Genomic DNA, 27,217 nt, shown 5'->3' with positions numbered 1-27,217 from the left:
TGCATTACCTTTGCGAATGTCAGACTACATTCGGCGAGGAACATATATCTGCAGGTTGAACATGGTGAGATTGTAGTCCCCTAAATTGATAGTGCCGTTTGTTTAGGCGATTTTAGAGATAACTAGCTACTTCACATGCTGATATTGACTTTGGTATTATTTTGTAGCTACGTTTGCGAGCTAGCTTGCCAGCCCATAGAGAGAGCATTGCATTGTGGGTTTTGTAGTCGATTTAGCTACAACAGATTTCCACGATTTTTTGTTACCAAACTTATTATAACGACCAAATGAAAAATGTGTTCACAAAAAATATTGTTATAACATGTTAGTGTTATGTAACACTGTAAATTATAGGAATGAGTGTTTTTTTCCTGGACTGTCCCCCGTTGTCTGCCCTGTTCCAAAATCTTTCTTTGCTATCTAGACGCATCAAAAAAGTCTAGGTTACACTGTTAGCGGTTACCATGTGCACCATAGTGCACTTAGCTACAAGTTTTGCTTGCTAAATGAAGACCAAAAATAATATGATGGGTATGCTCCGCAGCTCTAGGAGGCGTATAGCCTAGACCTAAGTTGTAAGGCATACAGATTGTGATATAATAAAAAAAAAAGTTGTTATTATACTGAATTTATGACGATAATTATTGAAATGCAATTATAATTGTCCTTCTGTTGGCCTGTCCATAAAAGTCACCAAGTAGCCATGCGCGTAATCAGTGGTTTAATATGTTATTACGCACGGCGAGAGATATTTTGGGCGGTCTCTCGCTGTCGGCGGCGTGGCGACTTATCTCACCGACAAGGGCTTCTATGTAAACTGAGGCAAAACTAAAACAGATGAAACTCAGAGCACATTCACAAAAAATGCTGCCAATTTTGATGGCTCCAGAAGACGCGGAATCCACGGGAGAAACACGCGCCTGCACATGCGGTCTATTCTTTATTTGAGTTATTTAAAGTAAGCCTGTCGATGCTTGTAATTAGAGTGCTACATTGCATAGTGATTCGTCTGGCTATATTTGATTGATTAGGTTACAATATAATATTATTATACTTTTGCGCGATATTAAGGCAGTGCTGTCGGTTTTCAATAGTGCCTTTTTTTGTGTAGAAATGAGGAATCCACATCTACTCAGCGATGGCTGGAAGACAATCAATGCAAAGGATTCAACTGGGAATAAAAAGTTTAAACGGAAAGGTCGGGACCCCAAACGTGTCACCAGTGATGAAGTCAAACATTTCCAATATGATTCAATAATGGACGACGATTCTATGGGGGAACTGATGGAAGAGACATGTAGAAACATTGTAAAAAAAAGACTACAGGACCCTGGTTCAGTTCTATCTGTGGAGAAATCCATGATTTCATCTGGAAACCCGAATACTGCTCTTGACATGAGGATAAATGCTTTACCATCAACAGTTACTGGGAAGCTCCCATCATCACAGTCACAGCCTTTATCCGAGTCAACACCGACAAGCAGAGACTCTTTTCTCAGCACATTCCCGCATGTTACAAGTTATGGCCATCAACAGTCATTTGGGACTGATCACACATTACAGTCCCGGATCGTCCTGTGCCAGCGCTCCGAGAAGTCCCTCTCCTCGGCCTCTCAGACAGCCTACATCAATAGCAGCGACCCGGTTGAATCGCCAAAGAAACGGCTAGGAGAAACGTCTGGCGTCGTCACTGAGATCAAAGCCGTTCAGCAGACACGGAGGCTACTGGCGAATGCCAGAGAGAGGACCCGGGTGCATACCATCAGTGCAGCCTTTGAGGCGCTGAGAAAGCAGGTATTAACACTGAATTCACTAAACAAACAATCCGTACAATGACGCCTCTTGTTCAAAATGTGATGTTCATGCTGAACTCAGAGTAACTTTTTGCACTTAAATGCCCATTTCAGTATGCCACTGTATGGAGATATGGAAATTATGAAAATAACTGTGAATGTCATCATAATATATCATACTTGAGTATGAATGTAGGCTAATATATCTCACTTGAGTATAAATTGTATGGCCCCTTCTATAGATAGTTTATTAAATTAATTTTAGTGTCAACAATTTACAATTTGGTATTATTGACATTATGTTCAAAATATGTGCTCAGTTTGCTACATTAAAGATATGAGAAAGAACAGTCTGTAAGACATGTCAGTCCAAACAGCTGAATTGTCACTCTGATTCTTATTCTGTTCTACATACACAATTATTTGTCTGGTCCCCCAAAAACATGTTCCCCTTCTGCAGGCCTATGTAATAGTCTATTCATGTCATTTATATGCAATCAAAATATCAGTGAAAATCATATCCACATGACACCTCTCACAATGACAGAAAAATATGTCAAATGCATATGAAACAGGGAACAGGCTTCTTAATGACAAAGCTCTTCACACTCCAGGTAGTCCAGTTGGTCTGATACTTGTAGGTGTACTATGAAATATCAATATCAAATACAACTAACTCTTAGTTGACCAAAACCAACATGGAATATCTATCCTTTGAAAACAAAATCAGATAAGGTGTTGTGAACCATTTTTACTGGGTCATGTCATCACCAGCTGTTTTGGCACTTAGAAAGATATGTTGGAAAACTGTCACATGACATCACCTGACACCGGCAATTGTATCTAAAGAGCATGCATACCTTAGCTTAACTGAAGATTTCCTCAACTTGGTTCTACCATCCTCTCATATCAGTATGATGGGCCTCCTTAACCTAACCAAATGTTAACCCTATACAGGTGCCCTGCTACTCCTATGGACAGAAGTTGTCAAAGCTGGCTATATTAAGAATCGCCTGTAACTACATCCTGTCGCTAGCTCAGCTGGCAGACCTGGACTACACCCCAGATCACGGCAACATGAGCTTCAGAGAGTGCGTGGAGCAGTGCACCCGCACCCTGCAGGCCGAGGGACGCTCCAAGAAGAGAAAGGTAAATTGGATCTAGAGAAGAGGAGGAGGGAGGGGGATGCAGTATTTAGGCTACTGTCCTACGACGGTCTGGCCTGAGATTTTATCCCGTGCATGTCTTCTTTGGCTGAAGGCCTCATGTTGCAATGACTAGGTGGGGTGAGACATTAACATGGAAATGGACTCCTGCAAGTGAAAAGTATTCAAGCACACGTTTGGAGACATTGCTGAGGCATTGCAATAAGTTTATTTAAAGTTAAAGGCTATCAAAAGAAGAGCATGGCCTCTGAAGCATCAGTAGTTACAGAGAGGGAATGGAAAGCCAAGTCAAAGCCAACTTCTCCTTCAAATGTGTTTATTGCAATATAGCATATCAATAACATGAAACATATTTCAGTGGATTCAACTATGCTTATAAAGAAGGTGTTGATAAAGAGCAACCGGTGACCATACAAGGCCAATTAAATCATTGGTCATGGATATTTGACTTTAAAATAAAGCTACATGAATGGAGGTTTTCTTTCTGCTCATTTAACATCCTTCCTCCTACACTGTCATGTCACATACTAACAAATCTATCAGACATTTTAGAAGGACTGCTAAATTGATGACATCATAGCATTGAAAACTTAGCAGAATCGCATTATTGATTTATTTTATTTGACATTTTGCAGGATGAAATCTCTTGACATGCATTCTCATTTTCAAGTGTCCAAATGAAAAAATAACTAAACAAACTAACAACACTTAGTCACAAGAATACAACTACTGTCTAATAATAATAACAATGAAATAATAAGAATTAAAATAAAACAACTTACCGTAACAGTATAAAAAAGTTGTTGTACAACTACTAATAGGCCTACAACTAATAAAAACTACTTCTACAACTGCTACTACAACTAATAAAATCTACTGCTACACCTACTAATAAAACTAATAAAACTACTGCTACAACTAATAAAACGACTGCTACAACTACTAATACAACTAATACAACTACGAATACAACTACTAAAACTACGAATACAACTACGAATACAACTAATAAAACTACTGCTACAACTACTAATACAACTAATACAACTACGAATACAACTACTAAAACTACGAATACAACTAATAAAACTACTGCTACAACTAATAAAACTACTGCTACAACTAATAAAACGACTGCTACAACTACTAATACAACTAATACAACTACGAATACAACTACTAAAACTACGAATACAACTAATAAAACTACGAATACAACTACTAATACAACTACTGCTACAACTAAAAAACTACTGCTACAACTATTAATAGAATTAATAAAATTACTGCTACAACTACTAAAACTACAAATACAACTAATAAAACTACTGCTACAACTACTAATACAACTAATAAAATTACTGCTACAACTACTAATACAACTAATAAAACTACGGCTACAACTAATACAACTACTAATAAAACTACAGCTACAACTACTTATACAACTAATAAAACTACTAATACAACTAATACAACTACTAATACAACTAATAAAACTACTGCTACAACTACTAATACAAGTAATAAAACCTACTGCTTCAACTACTAATACAACTAATACAACTACTGCTACAACTACAGCTACAACTAATAAAACTACAGCTACAACTAATAAAACTACAGCTACAGCTACAACTAATAAAACTAATAATACAACTACCAATACAACTAATACAACTACTGCTACAACTACTAATACAACTAATAAAACTACTGCTAAAACTACTAATGCAAGTAATAAAACCTACTGCTTCAACTACTAATACAACTAATAAAACTACAGCTACAACTAATAAAACTACTAATACAACTAATACAACTACTGCTACAACTAATAAAACTACTGCTACAACTACTAATACAACTAATAAAACTACTAATAAAAATACGAATACAACTACTAAAACAACTACTAAAACTACTATTACAACTAATAAAACTACTGCTACAACTACTAAAACTACTATTACAACGAATAAAACTACTGCTACAACTACTAATACAAGTAATAAAACCTACTGCTTCAACTACTAATACAACTAATACAACTACTGCTAAAACTAATAAAACTACAGCTACAACTAATAAAACTACAGCTACAACTAATAAAACTAATAATACAACTACCAATACAACTAATACAACTACTGCTACAACTACTAATACAACTAATAAAACTACTGCTACAACTACTAATGCAAGTAATAAAACCTACTGCTTCAACTACAGCTACAACTAATAAAACTACAGCTACAACTAATAAAACTACTAATACAACTAATACAACTACTGCTACAACTAATAAAACTACTGCTACAACTACTAATACAACTAATAAAACTACTAATAAAAATACGAATACAACTACTAAAACAACTACTAAAACTACTATTACAACGAATAAAACTACTGCTACAACTACTAATACAACTAATAAAACGAAGTACCTGTAATATATGCATTCATATTTACAAATATCTTCACATGGTGATGTTTCTATTAGTTAAAACACAAACAGTTTGATTTTAATGCCCTGATTTCTATAGGTCAGTTCTTCCAAACATTTGGGCATTTGTATCTGAAAGATAACCTGCTGGCGTAAGTTCCCCTAACCTGCTAGTCAAAACCGGCAGATCTGCCCTATCTACTAATGCAATACAGCAAAAACTTCCCTTTGACTGATCAGGAAGCTGCAAATAGAAAAACATGGGGCAGTGTGACAGACAGAGGGATGGTATTTCTAACAGTAACGACAACAAAAGAGGGAAGAATACACTCTCTCCAATTAAGACGGGCATTCCTTTGCCTACTAAGGATCCCATTAAATTAAATCATCATCAACTCGTGTTTGAAAGGGAACTGGGTGTTTTGCCAGTTTTTTGTCCAGAACAGAATAAAAAGTGCCCCTGATGAATAAAAGGGGTGATTGATGCCTTTGTGTTTTATGACACTGGGAGTCATGTAAACTGAGGCTGAACTTCCTCCAGCTCTCTTCTGGATCCACACATCTCCATGGCCTCTCTATAAATCAACAAGGTTTTTAATGCATGGATGAGACCCAAGTATGGAGAACGTTCATTTACACATTAACTTCTTCACACTGATCTATCAATTACTGTCCTTCCAGTTCTTAATCTGTCCCCTGTCAGTCCTCTCCTCCAGTTCTTAATCTGTCCCCTGTCAGTCCTCTCCTCCAGTTCTTAATCTGTCCCCTGTCAGTCCTCTCCTCCAGTTCTTAATCTGTCCCCTGTCAGTCCTCTCTTCCTCCCAGTTCGTCATCTGTCTTGTCAGTCCTCTCCTCCCCCAGTTCTTCAAACTGTCCCATCAGTCCTCTTCTCCTCCCAGTTCTTCATCTGTCCCCTGTCAGTCCTCTCCTCTGTCATTTAATCTCTCTCATTTATTCTCCAGATTCTTCTGTCACCCTCTCATCCATTCCCACCCTTTTCCTCCCATCTTTCATGGTGAAACTACATTATAAATTAATCTAATTTAATCTATAATTGTGTAGTTAAATCAAGGTTAAATAAAACAATCTAATCTACATTTTAAACACACATTTAGTCATATCTGTAATTTAATGTTTTAAATGTCATTTAGCAACTCACCTATTGCCAAAACCCATAACATAACATAGTAACATCACACCATAGGTTGATTACCCTGAACTTAAAAACTGTAAACAAGTTGTTTTTCACCAAAATAACTACTGTAATCTATACATTTTGTAAATTGCAAATTACATCAAAGTTGATGCAAACATTTAAACACTTTTCTTAAAGATAAAAAAAACGTGTCTAATATAACATAATGATGAATTAGGTGTTTATTCATAGATTACATATCCAACATAATTACATGCATACAACTTTTCCCTGCACTCCCAGTTCTCTGCTCCCTCTAGCTCTCTCTTCCTCGCTGGGAGCTAATGTGTTTCCCTAGCATAAAGCACATTCAATAGCTGAGCGGTTGTTTTCCTGGCAGTCCCAGACACCAGATGTTCGTAACGCTAGTTGGGAAGTCCTGCTGGCGCCACTCAGGGCAGAGGGCAGGGTGAAGGCACGCGAGCTGGGGCCCAGAGAACTCACTCGCTACAGGAATTGGCACATTCCCCAGTGCGGTACTGGCACATTCCCCAGTTCTCCCCTGGCCATCTGTTCCAAAAAAACACTTTGAAAAAAAAATACACTGATCATCACTCTCTCAGGATACAGCACTGAGCAGCAGCTGTTACAGAGGCCGGGGAAAGAGAGGGAGGGAGAGAGAGGGAGGGGGAGAGAGGGGTGGGCTCTGTGAAAGAAAGAAATCCCTTTGTCAGAGAGAGCCAGTGAGTCTAAGGGGAAACTTTCGAGGGGATAAAAACACTTTTTCCCAATGCATACTTATTAAAGACATTTAGAACGTATTCCTGCGCTTTGCTTAAAGCCCTGCACTCTGCTCGGAATTCACTTATTGTCTACTTGTTGGAACTCTTTTCAATAACATTTCAAATCTAGCACTTAATTAATACTTTATATTTCACATTTGATCAACATGTTATTTAAATCACTGTTTTGTGGATATTCACATGCGAACTGGAAGACCTATTTTCAGAAGTATTTGGAAAACAAATGAATGGAAATGGAATCAGAGAGTTTTGAAAGTCAAGTCTTCAACAAACAAACATCAAGTCATAAACAAATGTTACAATTCCCTACCATGTGTTAAAGATGGGGAAGAAGGAGCTGTCTTTTTTATAGACACATTAACGAAAATATTTTGGTTGGTTTGCATCCAACGCTAAAGAGAGGGAGAAAGAATGTTGTTGTGTCCCACTCAGTTGTATGCTACATCTGATCTGACCAAGCAGTTCCTTTACTGGTATGGGTTATATTCTTCTACCCCTTGTATTTACATAGACAACTCTGCACCTATGAAGTCATCGGATTTGCATGCTTTATTTTTACAGTTCTATTTGTACGCATCTCACCACCTCTTGATATGCACCCACAGGAGATTGTGTTTTCAATGCCTGATACATTCTTTCTTGTCTTTTATAGGAGTAAAATTCTCACAGCATCGGTGGCGTGAGCCAGGCTTTATAACAAGGCCCTTGAACAAAATAAATTCTTTACAGCTCTGTTATTGAGGTTGTTCAAGGTCACTCCTGGGGGAGACTACAACCAATCACTTGGACATACAGTATGATGGACCTAATTTCATAGGCCTACTTGATACCTGTTGAGCTAGAATCTCTCAAGAATCTATCAAGAATCTCCAGTTATGGATATGTTTCTGCCCATTGTGAGTTGGAATGAATCTCATTCGCTTGATGTTTGAACAGTTAAAAGAGGGAGACAGCATTGATGTTCTTTATGCAAACAAGAACACATGTCTGGTGGATGAAATCAGATTGTTCAATCATATGACAATTGGAGGCAGAGACAGCAGTGACTATAACCATTCATAACAGTGATTATAACAGTTTTATTCAACTATGAACCCCGATGCCTTTTCAATGACATACAGGTTGTTGTTTTTCTTTATAGTATGATTGGTAATTTCTGCTTGATGGAAGCTAACTAGTGAAAGCGCTAGTAACATATATTTGATTACAAGATAACTTAAAATGACATAGCAATGGTATTTTATTCAGCAACTGTTTTTATGTGTTGAAATATGAATTAAGTTACATGGGTTATTGTCTGCTACCTGAGCTCAGTATTTTAAAATATCCCAGATTGACACATTAAAAAGTGACCTCCCTTTCAGCTGGCCTTTTCTAATGACAAATCTCTGACTGTTGTGTGCTAATCAAGCACTTTTTAACCAAAAATAAAGGAACTGTTGTTAATTTATTTGAATGGATATGCATGATCATTAAACACCTCTAACATCTTTAAATCATTATCTCAAGTACTGCCAACCTAAATCTCACAACAATCACACGCTATACCTTTAAAGAGCTTATAGCAGCTGTCAAGCTTCCCTCAAAACAAAGTTGTAATTATGACTAGGATCATGAAAGACATTTCATTTTCTATCTGAATCTACCTCGTGTATGTGTGTCTAAATCTTGATGTGTTCATGTGTTGTGTTCTTTTAATCCTAGACTACAATACGTATTTTTGAGGCACGTCATAGAAAGGACTTGTCAAGATCACCACTGTTTGTGGCCTACAAGATAATCGATCAGTATTTTCCAGTCCATTTAATAGAATTTGGTGACAGCTTAAAAATGTGTAATGGTAATTTGTATAGTCTATTTGCATAGGATACTGGATCCAAAGGTCAACAAGAGAGGATTGAATGATGTTGTTCTGCATTACATTACCTTGTGCCTTACTTTACATTAACAAGTTACAAATATTAAAATAACTTACTTTTCTAAAAGGGAACAAAAGTCACGATGTAATTGCAAATATATTCTAATAGATTAACTGAATTATCCTGTAATAAAGGGCCCATGTGCTGTATTATCAAGAAATTAAGTACTTAACTTTCACTTCTCATACAGAGGATAATTTGAATTAATAGTAGATATTTTATATAAATGAATAGTATATCTAACAACATTAGAAACAGGAAAACCTGGTTTTCAAGGTATTTACCCGAGCACATTGCTTTCACTGACAATCTGTTTTCTTCTAGCGTTGCTAAGCTTTGGAAGCTGGAAACCGTTCAGGCTTTTACAGTCCTTAAAATTGGGTCTGGAGCCGGAGAGGAAACACCAGTATCCTGTATATACAACTTCTGTCTGTCTGGAAAAAAGAGGCAGAGCAAATGGAAAGCAAGCTGTGGCGGCCAGGAATCAATCTCATCTGAAAACAGTGAAAATATACAAAACCAACACATTGTTGAATGTGTAGATTTAATTTATTAATGTTCCATTTTAAAGATAGTTTAACAATGTGCTCTCTTAAAAAATAAATTACACTGAATATTCCCATTGTGATGAAGAGAACATTATGTATGAAATAAAAGGGGACATGTTTGCTAGTTTGGGACCCTAGGGAAAACTTGACCTGAGCGAACATCCAAAACACACACATCAATTCTAATGTTAATCATTATCGACTATAGAACTAATCCTGTGCTGGAACAGGAGCTTGGGATGATGAAAACAAGTTTTTGAAGCCCTCAAAAAAATAAAGGGAACACTTAAACAACACAATGTAACTCCAAGTCAATCACACTTCTGTGAAATCAAACTGTACTTAGGAAGCAACACTGATTGACAATAAATTTCACATGCTATTGTTCAAATGGAATAGAAAACAGGTGGAAATTATAGGCAACTAGCAAGACACCCCCAATAAAGGAGTGGTTCTGCAGGTGGTGACCAGAGACCACTTCTCAGTTCCTATGCTTCCTGGCTGATGTTTTGGTCACTTTTCAATGCTGGCGGTGCTTTCACTCTAGTGGTAGCATGAGACGGAGTCCACAACCTACACAAGTGGCTCAGGTAGTGCAACTCATCCAGGATGGAACATCAATGCGAGCTGTGGCAAGAAGGTTTGCTGTGTCTGTCAGCGTAGTGTCCAGAACATGGAGGCGCTACCAGGAGACAGGCCAGTACATCAGGAGACGTGGAGGAGGCCGTAGGAGGGCAACAACCCAGCAGCAGGACCACTACCTCCGCCTTTGTGCAAGGAGGAGCAGGAGGAGCACTGCCAGAGCCCTGCAAAATGACCTCCAGCAGGCCACAAATGTGCATGTGTCTGCTCAAACGGTCAGAAACAGACTCCATGAGGGTGGTATGAGGGCCCGACATCCACAGGTGGGGGTTGTGCTTACAGCCCAACACAATGCAGGACGTTTGGCATTTGCCAGAGAACACCAAGATTGGCAAATTCGCCACAGATGAAAGCAGGTTCACACAGAGCACATGTGACAGACGTGACAGTCTGGAGACGCCGTGGAGAACGCTCTGCTGCCTGCAACATCCTCCAGCATGACCGGTTAGGAGGTGGGTCAGTCATGGTGTGGGGTGGCATTTCTTTGGGGGGCCGCACAGCCCTCCATGTGCTCGCCAGAGGTAGCCTGACTGCCATTAGGTACCGAGATGAGATCCTCAGACCCCTTGTGAGACCATATGCTGGTGCGGTTGGCCCTGGGTTCCTCCTAATGCAAGACAATGCTAGACCTCATGTGGCTGGAGTGTGTCAGCAGTTCCTGCAAGAGGAAGGCATTGATGCTATGGACTGGCCCACCCGTTCCCCAGACCTGAATCCAATTGAGCACATCTGGGACATCATGTCTCACTCCATCCACCAACGCCACGTTGCACCACAGACTGTCCAGGAGTTGGCAGATGCTTTAGTCCAGGTCTGGGAGAAGATCCCTCAGGAGACCATCCGCCACCTCATCAGGAGCATGCCCAGGCGTTGTAGGGAGGTCATACAGGCACGTGGAGGCCACACACACTACTGAGCCTCATTTTGACTTGTTTTAAGGATATTACATCAAAGTTGGATCAGCCTGTAGTGTGGTTTTCCACTTTAATTTTGACTCCAAATCCAGACCTCCATGGGTTGATACATTTGATTTCCATTGATCATTTGTGTGATTTTGTTGTCAGAACATTCAACTATGTAAAGAAAATGTAAAGAACTATTTAAGAATATTTCATTCATTCAGATCTAGGATGTGTTATTTTAGTGTTCCCTTTATTTTTTGGGCCAGTTGTGATACTGCCTGGAATCAAATCAGGGTGTCTGTAGTGACGCCTCTAGCACTGAGACGCAGTGTCTTAGACCGCTGAGCCACAAACACCACCACAGAACCATGGTGTCTGTAGTGACGCCTCTAGCGCTGAGATGCAGTGTCTTAGACCGCTGAGCCACAAACACCACCACAGAACCATGGTGTCTGTAGTGACGCCTCTAGCGCTGAGATGCAGTGTCTTAGACCGCTGCACCACTCGGGAGCCCATGTATGATACTTGTAGCAGACTACTGTACTTTCCACTCCATCTAATGGAAGAATAGAATTACTGCAGGGGGAATTGAACCCCTTTGGTCTACTACAAAGGCAAATGAAAAGGGTTCTGATATGTTCCATGACAAATATACATTGTTTAAGCCTATAGTTTGATAAAGACAGGGTGGATGGGAAATTTGATCACGCAACCCAGTCTCTCTACAAAGCACTAACTACCTGCATGTTAATCAACATGGTACAGATTGGTTTCCCACATTCTTGGGTGTAAAACAAGGAGATGCCTTATCAGACTCTTGTTTGCTATGTTCATGAATGATTTGGCAAAATAAATTAAACAGTAAAATATTGGAGTAAGATATGACATCTTATATGCTGATGATATTATTTTAATGGCAGAAACTGAACAAGACCTACAGAAAATGGTATTATGTACAGTCAATTGTTGCAAAAGATGGAGACGCATGATCAATCAGAAAAACATAGATATTGCATTTTAGAAAACCGGGTACCAAGAGAATTGTTTTTCAGGATGTTTTTTGGTGAAGAAATGCAAGGTTACTAGCAATTCTAAATATTTGGTCTTTATTTTGATGAACATATGACCTCTCTATACGGCACATCTGCCCGGGCCGACTCAGCAAGTAGAGCTCCTGGGGGAGTTCTAGGAAAAACAAAACCACTCAAAGATATTGGTTATGCTACGTATTCCAAACTGTATCAGACATGCGTGTGTCCTGTCTTGGACTATTCAGCAGGAGTGTGGGGTGCTAAGAGGTATCTCAAAAATTAACACGTCCATAACAGAGCAGTACGTAATTTTTTTAGGTCTCCACAAGTTTGCACCTATACTGGAAATAACTGGGACATGGGCTGGGATTCCTGTGAGGTGAGATGGTAGGCGTGTATGGTGAGACTTTGGAATAGACTGTTGGATATGCCAATTGCCAGAATAGCCAGCAGCGTTTTTCAATGGGATCTCTCCATAGGGGGAGCCTGGACAACTGAAATGTCTGACATTTTCCAACAGTCTGACTGTGAACAGTTGTACGAAAACCAAATGAAGTCAGACATAGACGCTATTAAAACACAACTGATGATGCAATATTAAAATAAGTGGAGGAGATTAATCATAAACCCTTTCATTAAGGGGGAATTTCTGTGTAAGAAATATAATGTACAACCTCCCGAAAAGCAAGAGATCGCTATGTAAGATTAGGGATATTGCCTCCGCGTATTGAAATAGGTAAGATCAGGGATATTGTCTCTGTGTATTGAAACAGGTCGGTATTGTGGTGAAATGGAAGAGGAAACACCATGTAACTATTGTGACCTCAATGAAATAGAGAATTCTATTAATATGATCCTCTATGGCCCTTTCTACCACGTTATGCACGTGTCCTTATTCCAGAAAGCCCACCAAATATACCCTGGCATTATGTGGCTCAGCCATGAGGAGAAAGCCCACCAAATATACCCTGGCATTATGTGACTCAGCCATGAGGAGAAAGCCCACCAGATATACCCTGGCATTATGTGGCTCAGCCATGAGGAGAAAGCCCACCAGATATACCCTGGCATTATGTGGCTCAGCCATGAGGAGAAAGCCCACCAGATATACCCTGGCATTATGTGGCTGAGCCATGAGGAGAAAGCCCACCAGATATACCCTGGCATTATGTGGCTCAGCCATGAGGAGAAAGCCCACCAGATATACCCTGGCATTATGTGGCTCAGCAATGAGGAGAAAGCCCACCAGATATACCCTGGCATTATGTGGCTCAGCAATGAGGAGAAAGCCCACCAGATATACCCTGGCATTATGTGGCTCAGCCATGAGGAGAAACTGTCCATTGTGTATTTCCGTTTGTGGAATTCTTTAATAAAGCCTGGAATAAAAGAAAAACGGTGACTGATAATTAAATTATAAAAACATTTAGCAAATGGCACATACATATATAGGTTGTGTGTAGGCCTGCCTCCCATTTGAATCTTCTGAGGGCAAATACTTATTTTCCACCATAATTTGCAAATAAATTAATTTTAAAAAATCATACAATGTGATTTTCTGGATTTTTTTTTCTCATTTTGTCTGTCATAGTTGAAGTGTACCTATGAAAATTACAGGCCTCTCATCTTTTTAAGTGGGAGAACTTGCACAATTGGTAACTGACTAAATACTTTTTTGCCCCACTGTAAATATAATTAGTACCGGCTCCCATCTTAGTCCAAGTCAAGCATTGAGTACATTATTATAATAAAAACAATATAATAATTACATTACAAAAATGTAAAAACACAACCAAATTCAGACATCTTGTGGACAAACTAAACATTGAACTTAAAATCGAAAGCATAAAAAGGGTAATGTTAATTATCTGTTGTTAGTCCATCTGTTCATTATTCACAATATTTATGGTAATGTTTGTACACTTTTTAGCATCAACTTTATGCTAAGATTTAATTAAGTAATTATACATGATCTCTTAATAAATACAAAAAACATTTAAGTTTAGCAGTGATAATACTTCCCTTATAGAAGGATTTAGGCTTGTCGTTTTCAACTGCGCAGGGGAGAAGTGTACAGCTTCACTGTTCCCCATCATGTCAGCACATCTACTAGTCCATGCAGATTCAATATGCTGGCATGCACTAGAACATAGAAGAGTTTGCAGTCAAGTCCCCAGATCCATAGACTCAAATCAACTTTTTGAATTCCAGGGTGAAAAGTATTGGAATGATAAGTCAGTGGAAGGTAGATCGTTGGTGTGTCGCTAGCTGCGCTGCGGGCCCAGATCAGTCTCTTTCAGCTGGGGCAGAAGGTGCAGTGCAGGCCCCCTGTGAGGTCTGATACAGTCCCTTCCCTCACCAGGCTCTGGAGGAGAGCCCTTTCACGGTCCACGTTGTGCATGTTCTGCCCCAGCATAGCTGTCATGGGTATATTGTCATAGTAATGCAGGGGCGTCTCCTTCTGGCTGAGGTTGTAACCAAAGCCTGCTAGGCTGACCTCGTCACACAGGTAGGTGGCCAGGTTGAGGGCTGAGATGCCCATGGTGGGCACGTTCTGCACAAAGAGGAGAGCAAACAATGTCAAGTTACAGAGGACAGTGAATACAAAATGTACACTGCTCAAAAAAATAAAGAGAACACTAAAATAACACATCCTAGATCTGAATGAACAAAATCACACAAAAATTATCAATGGAAATCAAATGTATTAACCCATGGAGGTCTGGATTTGGAGTCACAGTCAAAATTAAAGTGGAAAACCACACTACAGGCTGATCCAACTTTGATGTAATGTCCTTAAAACAAGTCAAAATGAGGCTCAGTAGTGTGTGTGGCCACGTGCCTGTATGACCTCCCTACAACGCCTGGGCATGCTCCTGATGAGGTGGCGGATGGTCTCCTGAGGGATCTCCTACCAGACCTGGACTAAAGCATCCGCCAATTCCTGGACAGTCTGTGGTGCAATGGTGGATGGAGCGATACATGATGTCCCAGATGTGCTCAATTGGATTCAGGTCTGGGGAACGGGCGGGCCAGTCCATAGCATCAATTCCTTCCTCTTGCAGGAACTGCTGACACACTCCAGCCACATGAGGTCTAGCATTGTCTTGCATTAGGAGGACCCCAGGGCCAACCGCACCAGCATATGGTCTCACAAGGGGTCTGAGGATCTCATCTCGGTACCTAATGGCAGTCAGGCTACCTCTGGCGAGCACATGGAGGACTGTGCGGCTCCCCAAAGAAATGCCACCCCACACCATGACTGACCCACCGCCAAACCGGTCATGCTGGAGGATGTTGCAGGCAGCTGAACGTTCTCCACGGTGTCTCCAGACTGTCAAGTCTGTCACGTGCTCAGTGTGAACCTGCTTTCATCTGTGAAGAGCACAGGGTGCCAGTGGCGAATTTGCCAATCTTGGTGTTCTCTGGCAAATACCAAACGTCCTGCACGGTGTTGGGCTGTAAGCACAACCCCCCCCACGTGTGGACGTCGGGCCCTCATACCACCCTCAGGGAGTCTGTTTCTGACCGTTTGAGCAGACACATGCACATTTGTGGCCTGCTGGATGTCATTTTGCAGGGCTCTGGCAGTGCTCCTCCTTGCACAAAGGTGGAGGTAGCAGTCCTGCTGCTGGGTTGTTGCCCTCTTACGGCCTCCTCCACGTCTCCTGATGCATTCAAAAGTGACCAAAACATCAGTCAGGAAGCATAGGAACTGAGAAGTGGTCTGTGGTCCCCACCTGCAGAACCACTCCTTTATTGGGGGTGTCTTGCTAATTGCCTATAACTTCCACCTGTTGTCTATTCCATTTGCACAGCAGCATGTGAAATTTATTATCAATCAGTGTTACTTCCTAAGTGGACAGTTTGATTTCACAGAAGTGTGATTGACTTGGAGTTACATTGTGTTGTTTAAGTGTTCCCTTTATTTTTTTGAGCAGTGTATTAGAAAACAGGCACGGCCCTCTCCTGTGCTACAGGTAAAGATTGCTGCTGGTTGCTAGCAGAACAATCAGTTTACAGAAAAGGCATTGACACATTTTTTACACCCACAATTTGAACAGTCAATATTGAGTCTCCTTTATCTTGCCAGGGGATGGCAAAGATAAACATTCTACCAACTGGGATGATTATGTGCATAGAATGTCCGACTAGTAGAGAACTCTTCCAAAACGGCCCATTATGTCTATACATCAAAGCTTTTTTTATTATTGTTCCTTTCATTTCAGTTTAGTTAGTGTATGAATATGTTTTGTAAGTCTTCAGTGTAATATGCACTGTTTAACTGGTGAAAGGTTGTCTGACCTGATCCCAGCCCCAGAGGCGTTTCTGTGGGGAGGAGTAGGCTAACAGGTCCATCGCCATCTGCCTGATGATCTCCAGATTCAACACACGGAACTTTGATAAGTCTACTGGAATCTTCTCTGGCACCTTCTGCCAGAAAAACAGCCAGTCCCAAAGGGACTGAAACAAAAACAAATCTAATGTTAGGTAAAGTAGTAGGCAGTGTCTGAATTTGCATTTCAAATCGCTCAGCCATGTCTGTGCTCCTTATAAAAATTTCAACAACTATGCCTACACATTACCTAATTTCATTCTCTTTTTCTTTAAATTAATATTTTGTTCATGTTTCTGGTGGTGGGCTTTACAACTCACAACTCTCTGTCTGTTGATCATTGCTCTGATCCACTTGAAGTCTACAGCCTTGTAGACCACCGCCACAAACAGCAGCTCAGGGTCCACATCTTCCCAGACCTTGGGGCTTCCCTCTGGGTAGCTCATCCGGATAGAGGTCCGGTTCCCCACGTCTTTACTGTAGTTCCTCAAAGGACCACTATTGAGCCTGTGGTGCAGTGAACAGAATGTCAACGTGACACAGGTCCACTCATGAAACCATTCACTCTTTGGATGAATCAACAATGATATACTATAACAGTTCTACCCTTCTTACTTAGAAATGTTATCATTATAGTGATGACTTCTGTTCCACAGAAAGTCTCATCCTGTTGATAAGCAGCAGGGGACGGCAGGTAACCTGATGGTTAGAGAGGCGAGCCAGCAACCAGAGGGTTGCTAGTTCGATTTCTGGGTCAAAAGTGGAAAATCTACCGGGAAGTGAGCTGGCAACCTGAGGGTTACTGGTATCAAATTCTAGATGCCATTGCCTACCATTGTGCCTTGAGCAAAGCACTTAACCCCCCACAACAACTGCTCCCCGGTGCCTAGTGTGGCAGCTCTCCACACCTCTCCAAAGCCTGTATATGTACATGTATGTGTGTCTTACGGAGGGGTTGGGTTAAAAGCGGAAGTTATTTCAGTTGGACCTTGTATGCATTTGACCAATAAAGTGACCGTAATCTTAATGTGCGACAATAAATTGCCGGTCAAAGGTGAATTCACTGCCTGGTCTAGAGATGAGCCATTTGAAAATCCAGGTACACAAAGCAGGTGTAGTCTCACCTAATGACAACATCAAACTGGTCAAGCAGGGTACCCAGCTCAAGGCCACGGAGGATTCCTCCATTTCCCAAGACCACACAGCGTCTGCACTCTTTCTTCAGCTGCTCTGGTTGAGCAGGGAGGAGGTTGAGGACATCCTTCAGTTTGCCATGCATGTCACGGAACCCGAATGGTGGGGGGTACTTGAACATCTCTCGAGTCAGCAGTGTGTCCCGCCACAGGAAAGGATCAGTCACATGACTAGAGCTCTGGAGCCTTGCTTCTACTCCCTTCCTGGCAAAGGCTGGTCTGCACTGGTTCGAAAGAACACCCCGTACAAAAGAGTGCACAAGCTGGAAAGATCATATAATTGTATCAAATGCACCACTATAAATAAACACATTAAAAGAAGCTATCTACAATTGATAAATCCATTTTTGGTCTTTTCAATTCATGATAACGACGCATTGATTCTTGAAGAATATAACTTATAAATGCCTCATGAGCTTAGCTCAACTGTACTATACACCCCATCAGAACTCAAAATATAAGCTTGTTTTACTCCATTGTTTATAAACAATGTAATTGTAAACAAATACGGTATAGCCTCAAAACATGGTTAAAACTATAATTTTAACAACATGAATGGTTAGTCCTTGCACCCATATGGTTACATTTCTCCAGCCCAATCCCTGTGTTGTTGTTTGAACATTTTGGGGCTCCTGAAGTGGCGCAGCGGTCTAAGGCACTGCATCTCAGTGCAAGAGGCGTCATTACAGTCCTTGGTTCGTATCCAGCCTGTCTCACATCCTGACGTGATTGGGAGTCCCATACGGCGGCACACAATTGGCCCAGCGTCGTCCGGGTTTGGCCGTTTGTAATGTTCACATTGTAATAAGAACTTGTTCTTAACTGACTTGCCTAGTTAAATAAAATGATTATAAAGTCAACGCTGAACGGTTACAAACAAAGATGAAGAGCCTTACCTTTCGGTGGTTGGGATCCACGTGCCATGCCAAAGGCATCTGTGATTCAGTCTCAAACCAATTAAGGGTTACAACAGCCAGTAAGATCATCAACCCGAGGACCATCAAGGGCAACAACAAACGTCTGCAGGAATAATATGTTCACTGTTACACAGTGAACAATGCTTCTTTATATATAATATCATACATGATCATGACGTAATGCCTCCAGGACAAGTTATGTAGTGTGCTTCTGAGCCAGGTAAGGAAATTAAGCTAGTATTTCTAAACAAATTTGTGGCTGCATGATGAAATGCCCATGAGCTCATTCCTGACACAGGGACATGCAAGCACCTGGAGTAGCCTAATAATAACTGAGTAACAACTGAATAACTTATCAAGTAGGCAGTTGGAACTCTGTAAAACAGGGTTTCAATAGAGTCTTCATTTAGCTAGTGATTATTAATAAATAGGGTGAACAAACTAACAATATTTACCTGTTGGAGCCACAACGCTTTGAAATCCTCATCTTGTTGTTGTCAGGAAGTTAATGTGCCTCCCTCTGTCGTTATCGCTGATTAGCCTGTTCCTCATGGGACAGTTCCTACACCCAGTAGCAGGTCAAAGGTAATTCAGCACAGCCAATCCAAAACAGTACAGTATGTGTATGGGGTAAATCCATTTGAATTCAATCACTTTTTGAAAGCATCCCTTTGAATTTGAACGAAAGATTCCATACACATTTGTCCATTGTAGAAGTGCTCAGAAAGTGACTCTTTGGACCTCAATGCAAAAACATTCAAGAGATAAAGGTGCTCAAAGTTGACCTATTTTGCATACCCCACCATACCATCTGACATCCATGTCTTCATCACTGGAAAAAATAAACGGTTCAGATTTATATCACTTAAGTTTACAAACAACGTTATCCAACTATTATATATTTGAATAAAGTTTCTTTTATATTAAAAAAAATGCATAAATGTCCATTTTTTTTTCTCATATTCGCATATGCTGTAGCTTAAACCCTATTCAAAATCAGCGGAGGTTTTTGTGTTGTGCCTGCCATCGGTTGAGACACAACACCCTCTTGAATACAGGGTGGGTGTCATGTTTTGGCTGATAAAATGTACTAAAAGGGGAATACAATTGAAAAAAAATGTCTACTTTGAAATGGTACCACAAAGATGGTTGGAGGTCCACACATAAGAGAATGTTGACTTGAATGGGAACATCTGTTTTAAAATTATACTGTCAATACTCTATAGGAAAAATATTGAAATATAGATAATAGAATATAGAATAGAACATTTAAGTTTACATTCGACAGTGGGTGGACCAGCGGCCATCTTTATGCTAGAGATTACAAGTAAAACTGTCCATTCAATTTCAAATGGTGCACCAGCTAAATTGCAGTGGTCTTAAGGGATAAGTCCATTCTATGAATTATATGTATATGATTGAAATGACACTATATTGGATCAATCCAACATGGTATCTTTCCATTCGGCAGGATACATTCCGAGTAAGAATTTCAGATTAGTCCTGTGTACCGGGTAGTGCTGCGGGGGAGTGCCGCCGCACTCCTTCCACCTCTTCCTTTTCACGACTCATTACAGAGAGGATTTACTTAGTAAGAGCTCTATGTTGGAGTGTACAGTGCATTCGGAAAGTATTCAGACCCCTGGACTTTTTCTACATGTTGTTATGCTACAGCCTTATTCTAAAATTGATTAAATTGTTTTTCCCCCTCCTCAATCTATCTACACACAATACCGGATAATTTCAAAGCAAAAACAGATTTTTTAAACTTTTTTGCAAATGTATTAAAAAAAAACAGAAATATAATATTTACATAACTATTCTGACCCTTTACTCAGTATTTTGTTGAAGCACCCTTGGCAGTGGTTAGAACCTCGAGTCTTCTTGGGTATGACACTACAAGATTGGCACACCTGTATTTGGGGGGTTTCTCCCATTCTTCTCTGCAGATCCTCTAAGCTGTCAGGTTGGATGGGGAGCCGTCGCTGCACAGCTATTTTCAGGTCTCTCCAGAGATGTTCGATCGGGTTCAAGTCCGGGCTCTGGCTGAGGCACTCGGGACATTCAGAGACTTGTACCTAAGCCACTCCTACTTTGTCTTGGCTGTGTGCTTAGGGTCGTTGTCTTGTTGGAAGGTGAACCTTTGCCCCAGTCTGAAATCCTGAGCTCTCTGGAGCAGGCTTTCATCAAATCAAAGTTCATTTGTCACTTTGATAACCTGTTCAAGTCTTATGGCTTGGGGACCAAAAGGCTTCTGTTGAGAAGCCTTTTGGTCCTAGACTTGGCTCTCCGGTACCGCTTGCCACGCGGTAGCAGAGAGAACAGTCTATGACTGGGGTCTTTGACAATTTTTTGGGCCTTCCTCTGACACACGCCTGGTGTAGAGGTTCTGGGTGGCACGCACTACCCTCTGTAGCGCCTTACGGTCAGAGGCAGTAATGCAACCAGTCAGGATTCTCTCGATGCATTCTCACGTAGGTGTTCCTTTTGTCCAGGTGGGAAAGGGAAGTGTGGAGTGCAATAAAGTTTGCATCATCTGTGGATCCGTTTGAGCGGTATGCAAATTGGAGTGGGTCCAGGGTTTCTGGGATAATGGTGTTAATGTGAGCAATTACCAGCCTTTCAAAGCACTTCATGGCTACGGACGTGAGTGCTACGGGTCTGTAGTCATTTAGGCAGGTTACCTTAGTGTTCTTGATCTACATATTGTAGTGATTCAATAGCTCACATACGTAACCTTCGTTCTCCTGTATTCAATAGCATGTTGTCTCAACTGATGGTGGGAAAGACACAAAAACCTCAGATGCAGTCCAAACACGTTAATTTTACTTCCTTTACACACTTTTCCTCGGGGGAATCCCCATCAAAAAATGGATGCAGTTGGATTGCCATTTTAAGTGGTAGTCCAATTCAAACATTGCCCCCTCTGCCCTCGATTTAGTTTGAGGAAGCGAGTGAAGAACTTTGATCAATTGTGGGGTTGATATGACCCAAAATTCAATGCAAACATGTCCAATTTAAATCAACATAGCTGCATTTTTGGCATGTGAGAACAAAATGACTCAAGCTTGCTAAAACACACACACACACACACACACACATATATATACACACACACACACACACACATACATACATACATACATACATACATATATATATAAACCCCTTTCTGTGTTTACAAACATTGCAGCACGAGGGCGATGCGCGCAAGTGGATGGCAGAACAAGAGTTCTTATAGAACACCAGCTAAAATAAAAGCCTCTATTTACATGTTGCTTATGCGTGCATTTCACACTACTTTTGGATTATAATTGGATTTTAAGGCTCGTATGAATGTCCTGCTTAATATAATGTTTGTGTCATCATCGCAAATCAACTGCATTATACTTTTAAAAACACTTCAACCTCACCCAGCAAAATGGTTTGTTATAGCTTTTGCTACAGCCTATATCAATGAGTGTTAGCATCTATCTAACAACTTCTGCATCCACAAGTTATTTTGCAAAGAGCACAACCAAATACCTTAGCAACTGTTCAAGAAAGAAAAACAACATAATTGTAAGCGTAAGAGAAGCCCCCCAAAATGTTGGTTTAAAAGTAACACAAGTCTAGATTAAAGTTATGTTGAATGGGCGCAGATGGCGATGGCCTTCTTACAGCCACCAAGAGTCGCGCACATCTGTGCGTGACGTCAGTGTGTCATGTACTGGAAAAGGGTCAATATAGATTACATTGATTTTGGCGTTGGTACATGCGAAATTTGCGTAGTCTCGTGGTGAGGAGCCTATAAAAACGTTGGCTAGCTATAAAACTAGCTAGCCAGGATAACTGTAGCTAGCTACCTGACAGGAGTGTGAGCGACTTTAGGCTGCTAGGTATCTTTATAGCTTTAGGTTGGTTGTTTTTAAGCTCAACTTCAAGACTTCCACCAAGGACGTTACCTCTCCGATCATCACTCTCCCACGCTTGGGTAAGCGACATTTGAGGTACACTCGGATGTGACGATATAAAACGTCATTCAGGGGGTGAGGGTTCAGGTCCGAGGGCTCTTCGCGTTTGGACTGTAGCGATGTAAAGTAGGTTCAAGTGCTTTCAATAACTGTGAACTTGGGAAAAAAAACATGACGTCAGGTCGGAAAATCGGAGATCTAGAATGAACATAGCTGGTAAAGAAATTATTATAAACCAGCTGGCTGACGATACTACACTTTTTTCTGAAAGACGCTAACCAAATTCCCATATCGATCAATGTGATATAATCCTTTTCCAAAGCGTCTGGTCTATATCTTAGCATTAATAAATGTGAACTCATGGCTGTCAAAGATTGTGACACCTTCATATTATGGTATTCCAGAAAAAATAACTTACATATTTAGGCATAACCATAAAAAAAGAGGCTTAAATTTTAACCCTCTTATTAAAAATACCCAGAAGAAGCTAAATCAATGGCTACAGAGGGACTTATCTTTAAAAAGGTAGAGTCCTAATAACCAAGGCTGAAGGTATCTCTAGACTAACATATGGTGCTCTATCTTTATATCTTGACAGTAAAATAAGCAAGGAGATAGACCAGATGCTTTTCAACTTTCTGTGGAGAAACCGTACCCATTACATTAGGAAAACTGTTGTAATGAACACTTATGAGAATGGTGGACTGAATTTTCTGGACTTCACTACTTTAAATAATACTTTTAAGATCAATTGGATAAAACAATTCCTAAGAAGACCCACTTCTATCTGGAATTTTATTCCTCATCATGTCTTCTCTACTTTTGGTGGCCTTAACTTCATGTTGTTTTGCAATTATAATATTGACAAAATTCCAGTGAAACTTTCTGCTTTTCATCGGCAGGTTTTCTTGTCATGGTCCTTAATTTATAAACAATTTTTCTCCACAAAGATGTATGGAATAATCAGAATATATTGTATAAAAATACTTCTTTGTTTTTAGAATATTGGTTCCGAAATAATATCCTATTGGTGAGCCAACTGGTAAATGCAGAGGGTCTTTTACTCAGTTGTAAAGTGATAAGAATTCCTTATAAGGTCCCTGTAACACCTAAAGATTTTGCAATTGTTTTAGATGCCATTCCCTCAGGTGTTGCTCTGTTATTCAGGAACGTGTCAAGACCTGACCCTCAGAGCCTACCTTCTATTGACCCTGTTGACTCATCAGTAGGAAAGATTTGTTTCTCTTTTGGTCCATTCAACAACAGAGCGATAAGAACCTTGTTTCAGCAGGATGTTGTATACCTTATTGTATACCTATTCCTTATTGGAATGGATTTATTGATAATATCTGTTGGAAAAAAGTTTGGATGTTGCCACACACATACCTACTTGTTAACAAAAATTATTCATAAATATTATCCTGCCAACCACTATATGAAGAAATTTAATGAAAACATCAACTCAAATTTCTCCTTCTGTAATGACCACCCATAAACAATGTTGCATCTTTTCAAGAAAACTGTGGCAAAACATCAGATTTATAATTGAACACTTTTGAAGGTCTTACACGATTGTGGAGAGATGTACTGCTTGGATTCTTTACCTATAGGAATAAGCCGAAACATGTTTATGTTTAATTCATTTCATTATTCTTGTGTAATGTGATATTGTACCCCCTAGCTCAATTGTATATATATATCCTTATATACACACATATACATATATATACATATACATATATATACACATATATACATATACATATATACATACATATATATATACATATACATATATATACACATATATATATATATATACATATACATACATATATATACACACATATATATATATATATATATATATATATATATATATATATATATATATATATATATATATATATATATATATATATATATATATATATATATATATATATATACACACACATACATATATACATATATATATATACACACTTGTGTTCCCTCATATACTCTCTGTATTGATTTGTTGTTAACGGAAGAAGAAAAAAATATGTTGAAAGATGCCTCCGGTTCCGAGTTGGATTTTCAAGTCGGACCATTCAAAAGGATTTTCTCCAGTTAGAGCTTGTATTTTTTCCGAGTTCCCGGCTTAAACGTACAATTATATAAACAAATAAGAGTTTGTTTTTTTAGACGTTAAAAGGTTTAAATTTGTATTTATTTAAATGATTTTCCAAATCCTTAGACAACCCCGTTGTACGCTTTTTATTGATAGCAAACGCAACCGTTTAGCTATATTTTCCAGTGATGAAGTATGTCCATGTCTCATGGTATGGCGGTGTATGCAAAATAAGTCAACTGAGCACCTTTAACTAGTCCTGAATGTTTTGGCACGATGTCAAAAAACAATTGAATTCCAATGGATTTACCCTATGGCTTGACAGTTGGTTAGCTACTGAAGCCCACAGCTAGATAGCAAACGTTAACGCCCTAAAATATGTCTGGGAAGATCACGTATTTAACGTAACATAGGAAGTCCAAAATCCAACTTGTTATTTTGACACAAACGGTTACGCGCTAGCTAACGTTAGCTAGCTTTTATCATACTATCTATCACCAGCAAGCGAACGTTGGATGCTTATTTAGCCAGCTACTGTAACTACTTACCCATCAGCGGACGTTTATAAGCAGTCATCTTGACAGTATAATGAATGTTCACGTTATCTGACGATATGTTATTTGATGTAGCCAGCAACAGTAACGTTGATAATCATGGAAGGGACGTGGTTATCACGAGTAGCCACAAAGTCATAATCATGACTAACCCCGTCTATTTCTACAATGTATCTTCTTAAAACCTGGTTTTAAAGATAAGCCTAATCACACTTCTAGCATTATGCCTAACCGTACATTTACCCCAAAAAGCAGGGTTTTCATACAATTTTACGACAGCCAATATAGCGACTTTGAAGCTGTGGTAACTAGTGGGAATTCGTACTAATCTGCATAACCAATGAGCGGGGAGCAGATTCATAATTGCTTCCGGTATGTGACCTATCCTTCAAAATAAAAGACCACCCATAGCTTCTTATACCTCAGTGACCCAGAATGGATGGTCTGTGGATGTACACACTTTCATAGAATTACATATAATAGCCACAGCCATAATAATAACCTAATAATACATTTTAATAACAACCTCAGCCACGCTCAAGGTGTGAAATTATATCATCACCGCCATCGATAAGAGACATTACTGTGCAGCCGTATTCATCGACCTGGCCAAGGCTCTCGACTGTCAATCACCACATTCTTATTGGCAGATTCAACAGCCTTTGTTTCTCAAATGATTGCCTCGCCTGGTTCACCAACTACTTCTCAGATAGAGTTCAGTGTGTCAAATCGGAGGGCCTGTTGTCTGGGCCTGTTGTCCTCTGGCAGTCTCGATGGTGGTGCAACAGGGTTCAATTCTCGGGCCGACTCTTCTCTGTATACATCAATGATGTCGCTCTTGCTGCTGGTGATTCTCTGATCCACCTCTACGCAGACGACACCATTCTGTATACTTCAGGCCCTTCTTTGGACACTGTTAACTAACCTCCAGACGAGCTTCAATGCCATACAACTCTCCTTCCGTGGCCTCCAACTGCACTTAAATGCAAGAAAAACTAAATGCATGCTCTTCAACCAACCACTGCCCGCACCTGCCCCCTCGTCCAGCATCACTACTCTGGACGGCTCCGACTTAGAATATGTGGACAACTACAAATACCTAGGTGTCTGGTTAGACTGTAAACTCTCCTTCCAGACTCACATTAAGCATCTCCAATCCAAAATTAAATCTAGAATCGGCTTCCTATTTCACAACAAAGCATCCTTCCCTCATGCTGCCAAACATACCCTCGTAAAACTGACCATCCTACCGATCCTCGACTTCGGCGATGTCATTTATAAAATACTCAACACTCTACTCAACAAAATGGATGCAGTCTATCACAGTGCCATCCGTTTTGTCACCAAAGCCCCATATACTACCCACCACTGCGACCTGTATGCTCTCGTTGGCTGGCCCTTGCTTCATACTCGTCGCCAAACCCACTGGCTCTGCTAGGTAAAGCCGAGCCTTATCTCAGCTCACTGGTCACCCCCAAAGCCTAATTTAGCCGCCTTTCCTTCCAGTTCTCTGCTGCCAATGACTGGAACGAACTGCAAAAATCACAGAAGCTGGAGATTCATATCTCCCTAACTAGCTTTAAGCACCAGCTGTCTGAGCAGCTCACAGATCACTTCACCTGTACATAGCCAATCTGTAAACAGCCCATCCAACAACCTCATCCCCATACTGTATTTATATATTTTGCTCCTTTGCACCCAAGTATCTCTACTTGCACATTCATCTTCTGCACATCTACCATTCCAGTGTTTAATTGCTAGTG

At 40.1% G+C, this 27,217-nt stretch overlaps 2 protein-coding genes across 3 annotated transcripts; one reads left to right on the top strand and one right to left on the bottom strand.

Moving 5' to 3' along the window:
- The first annotated feature begins 744 nt into the window (after positions 1 to 744).
- atoh8 (atonal bHLH transcription factor 8) lies at positions 745 to 8,797 on the top strand. 2 transcript variants are annotated; one of them, XM_020502130.2, is made up of 4 exons: positions 745 to 958; positions 1,112 to 1,794; positions 2,751 to 2,942; positions 7,999 to 8,796. In XM_020502130.2, the coding sequence occupies exons 2-4, from the start codon at positions 1,114 to 1,116 to the stop codon at positions 8,002 to 8,004; spliced, it is 879 nt and encodes a 292-aa protein (XP_020357719.1). In that variant the 5' UTR covers positions 745 to 958; positions 1,112 to 1,113; the 3' UTR covers positions 8,005 to 8,796. The 2 variants fall into 2 exon arrangements, with proteins under 2 accessions (XP_020357719.1, XP_020357718.1); XM_020502129.2 differs by having other exon boundaries at positions 746 to 1,794; positions 7,999 to 8,797.
- Positions 8,798 to 12,249: 3,452 nt separating this feature from the next.
- st3gal5 (ST3 beta-galactoside alpha-2,3-sialyltransferase 5) lies at positions 12,250 to 25,780 on the bottom strand. The gene is made up of 7 exons (XM_020502124.2): positions 25,449 to 25,780; positions 19,290 to 19,396; positions 18,814 to 18,937; positions 17,849 to 18,180; positions 17,045 to 17,231; positions 16,694 to 16,852; positions 12,250 to 14,942 (listed from the first exon to the last, which is right to left on the bottom strand). Exons 2-7 carry the CDS (start codon positions 19,319 to 19,321, stop codon positions 14,685 to 14,687), a joined length of 1,092 nt encoding a protein of 363 aa, XP_020357713.1. The 5' UTR covers positions 19,322 to 19,396; positions 25,449 to 25,780; the 3' UTR covers positions 12,250 to 14,684.
- Positions 25,781 to 27,217: the final 1,437 nt, after the last annotated feature.

This window comes from Oncorhynchus kisutch, linkage group LG15 (assembly GCF_002021735.2).
Source record: "Oncorhynchus kisutch isolate 150728-3 linkage group LG15, Okis_V2, whole genome shotgun sequence".
Classification (NCBI taxonomy): domain Eukaryota; kingdom Metazoa; phylum Chordata; class Actinopteri; order Salmoniformes; family Salmonidae; genus Oncorhynchus; species Oncorhynchus kisutch.
The sequence above is the reverse complement of the archived record's forward strand: the minus strand, read 5'-3'. Positions and strand labels throughout refer to the sequence as shown.

Coding starts and splice junctions, on each gene's coding strand:
- atoh8 (XM_020502129.2), top strand. CDS start 1,114: ATGAGGAATCCACATCTACTCAGCGATGGCTGGAAGACAATCAATGCA. Junction 1,795..2,750: donor TTGAGGCGCTGAGAAAGCAG/GTATTAACACTG, acceptor AACCCTATACAG/GTGCCCTGCTACTCCTATGG.
- st3gal5 (XM_020502124.2), bottom strand. CDS start 19,321: ATGAGGATTTCAAAGCGTTGTGGCTCCAACAG. Junction 18,181..18,813: donor TGGATCCCAACCACCGAAAG/GTAAGGCTCTTC, acceptor TGATCTTTCCAG/CTTGTGCACTCTTTTGTACG. Junction 14,943..16,693: donor GCCTCTGGGGCTGGGATCAG/GTCAGACAACCT, acceptor CTCTTTGTGCAG/AACGTGCCCACCATGGGCAT.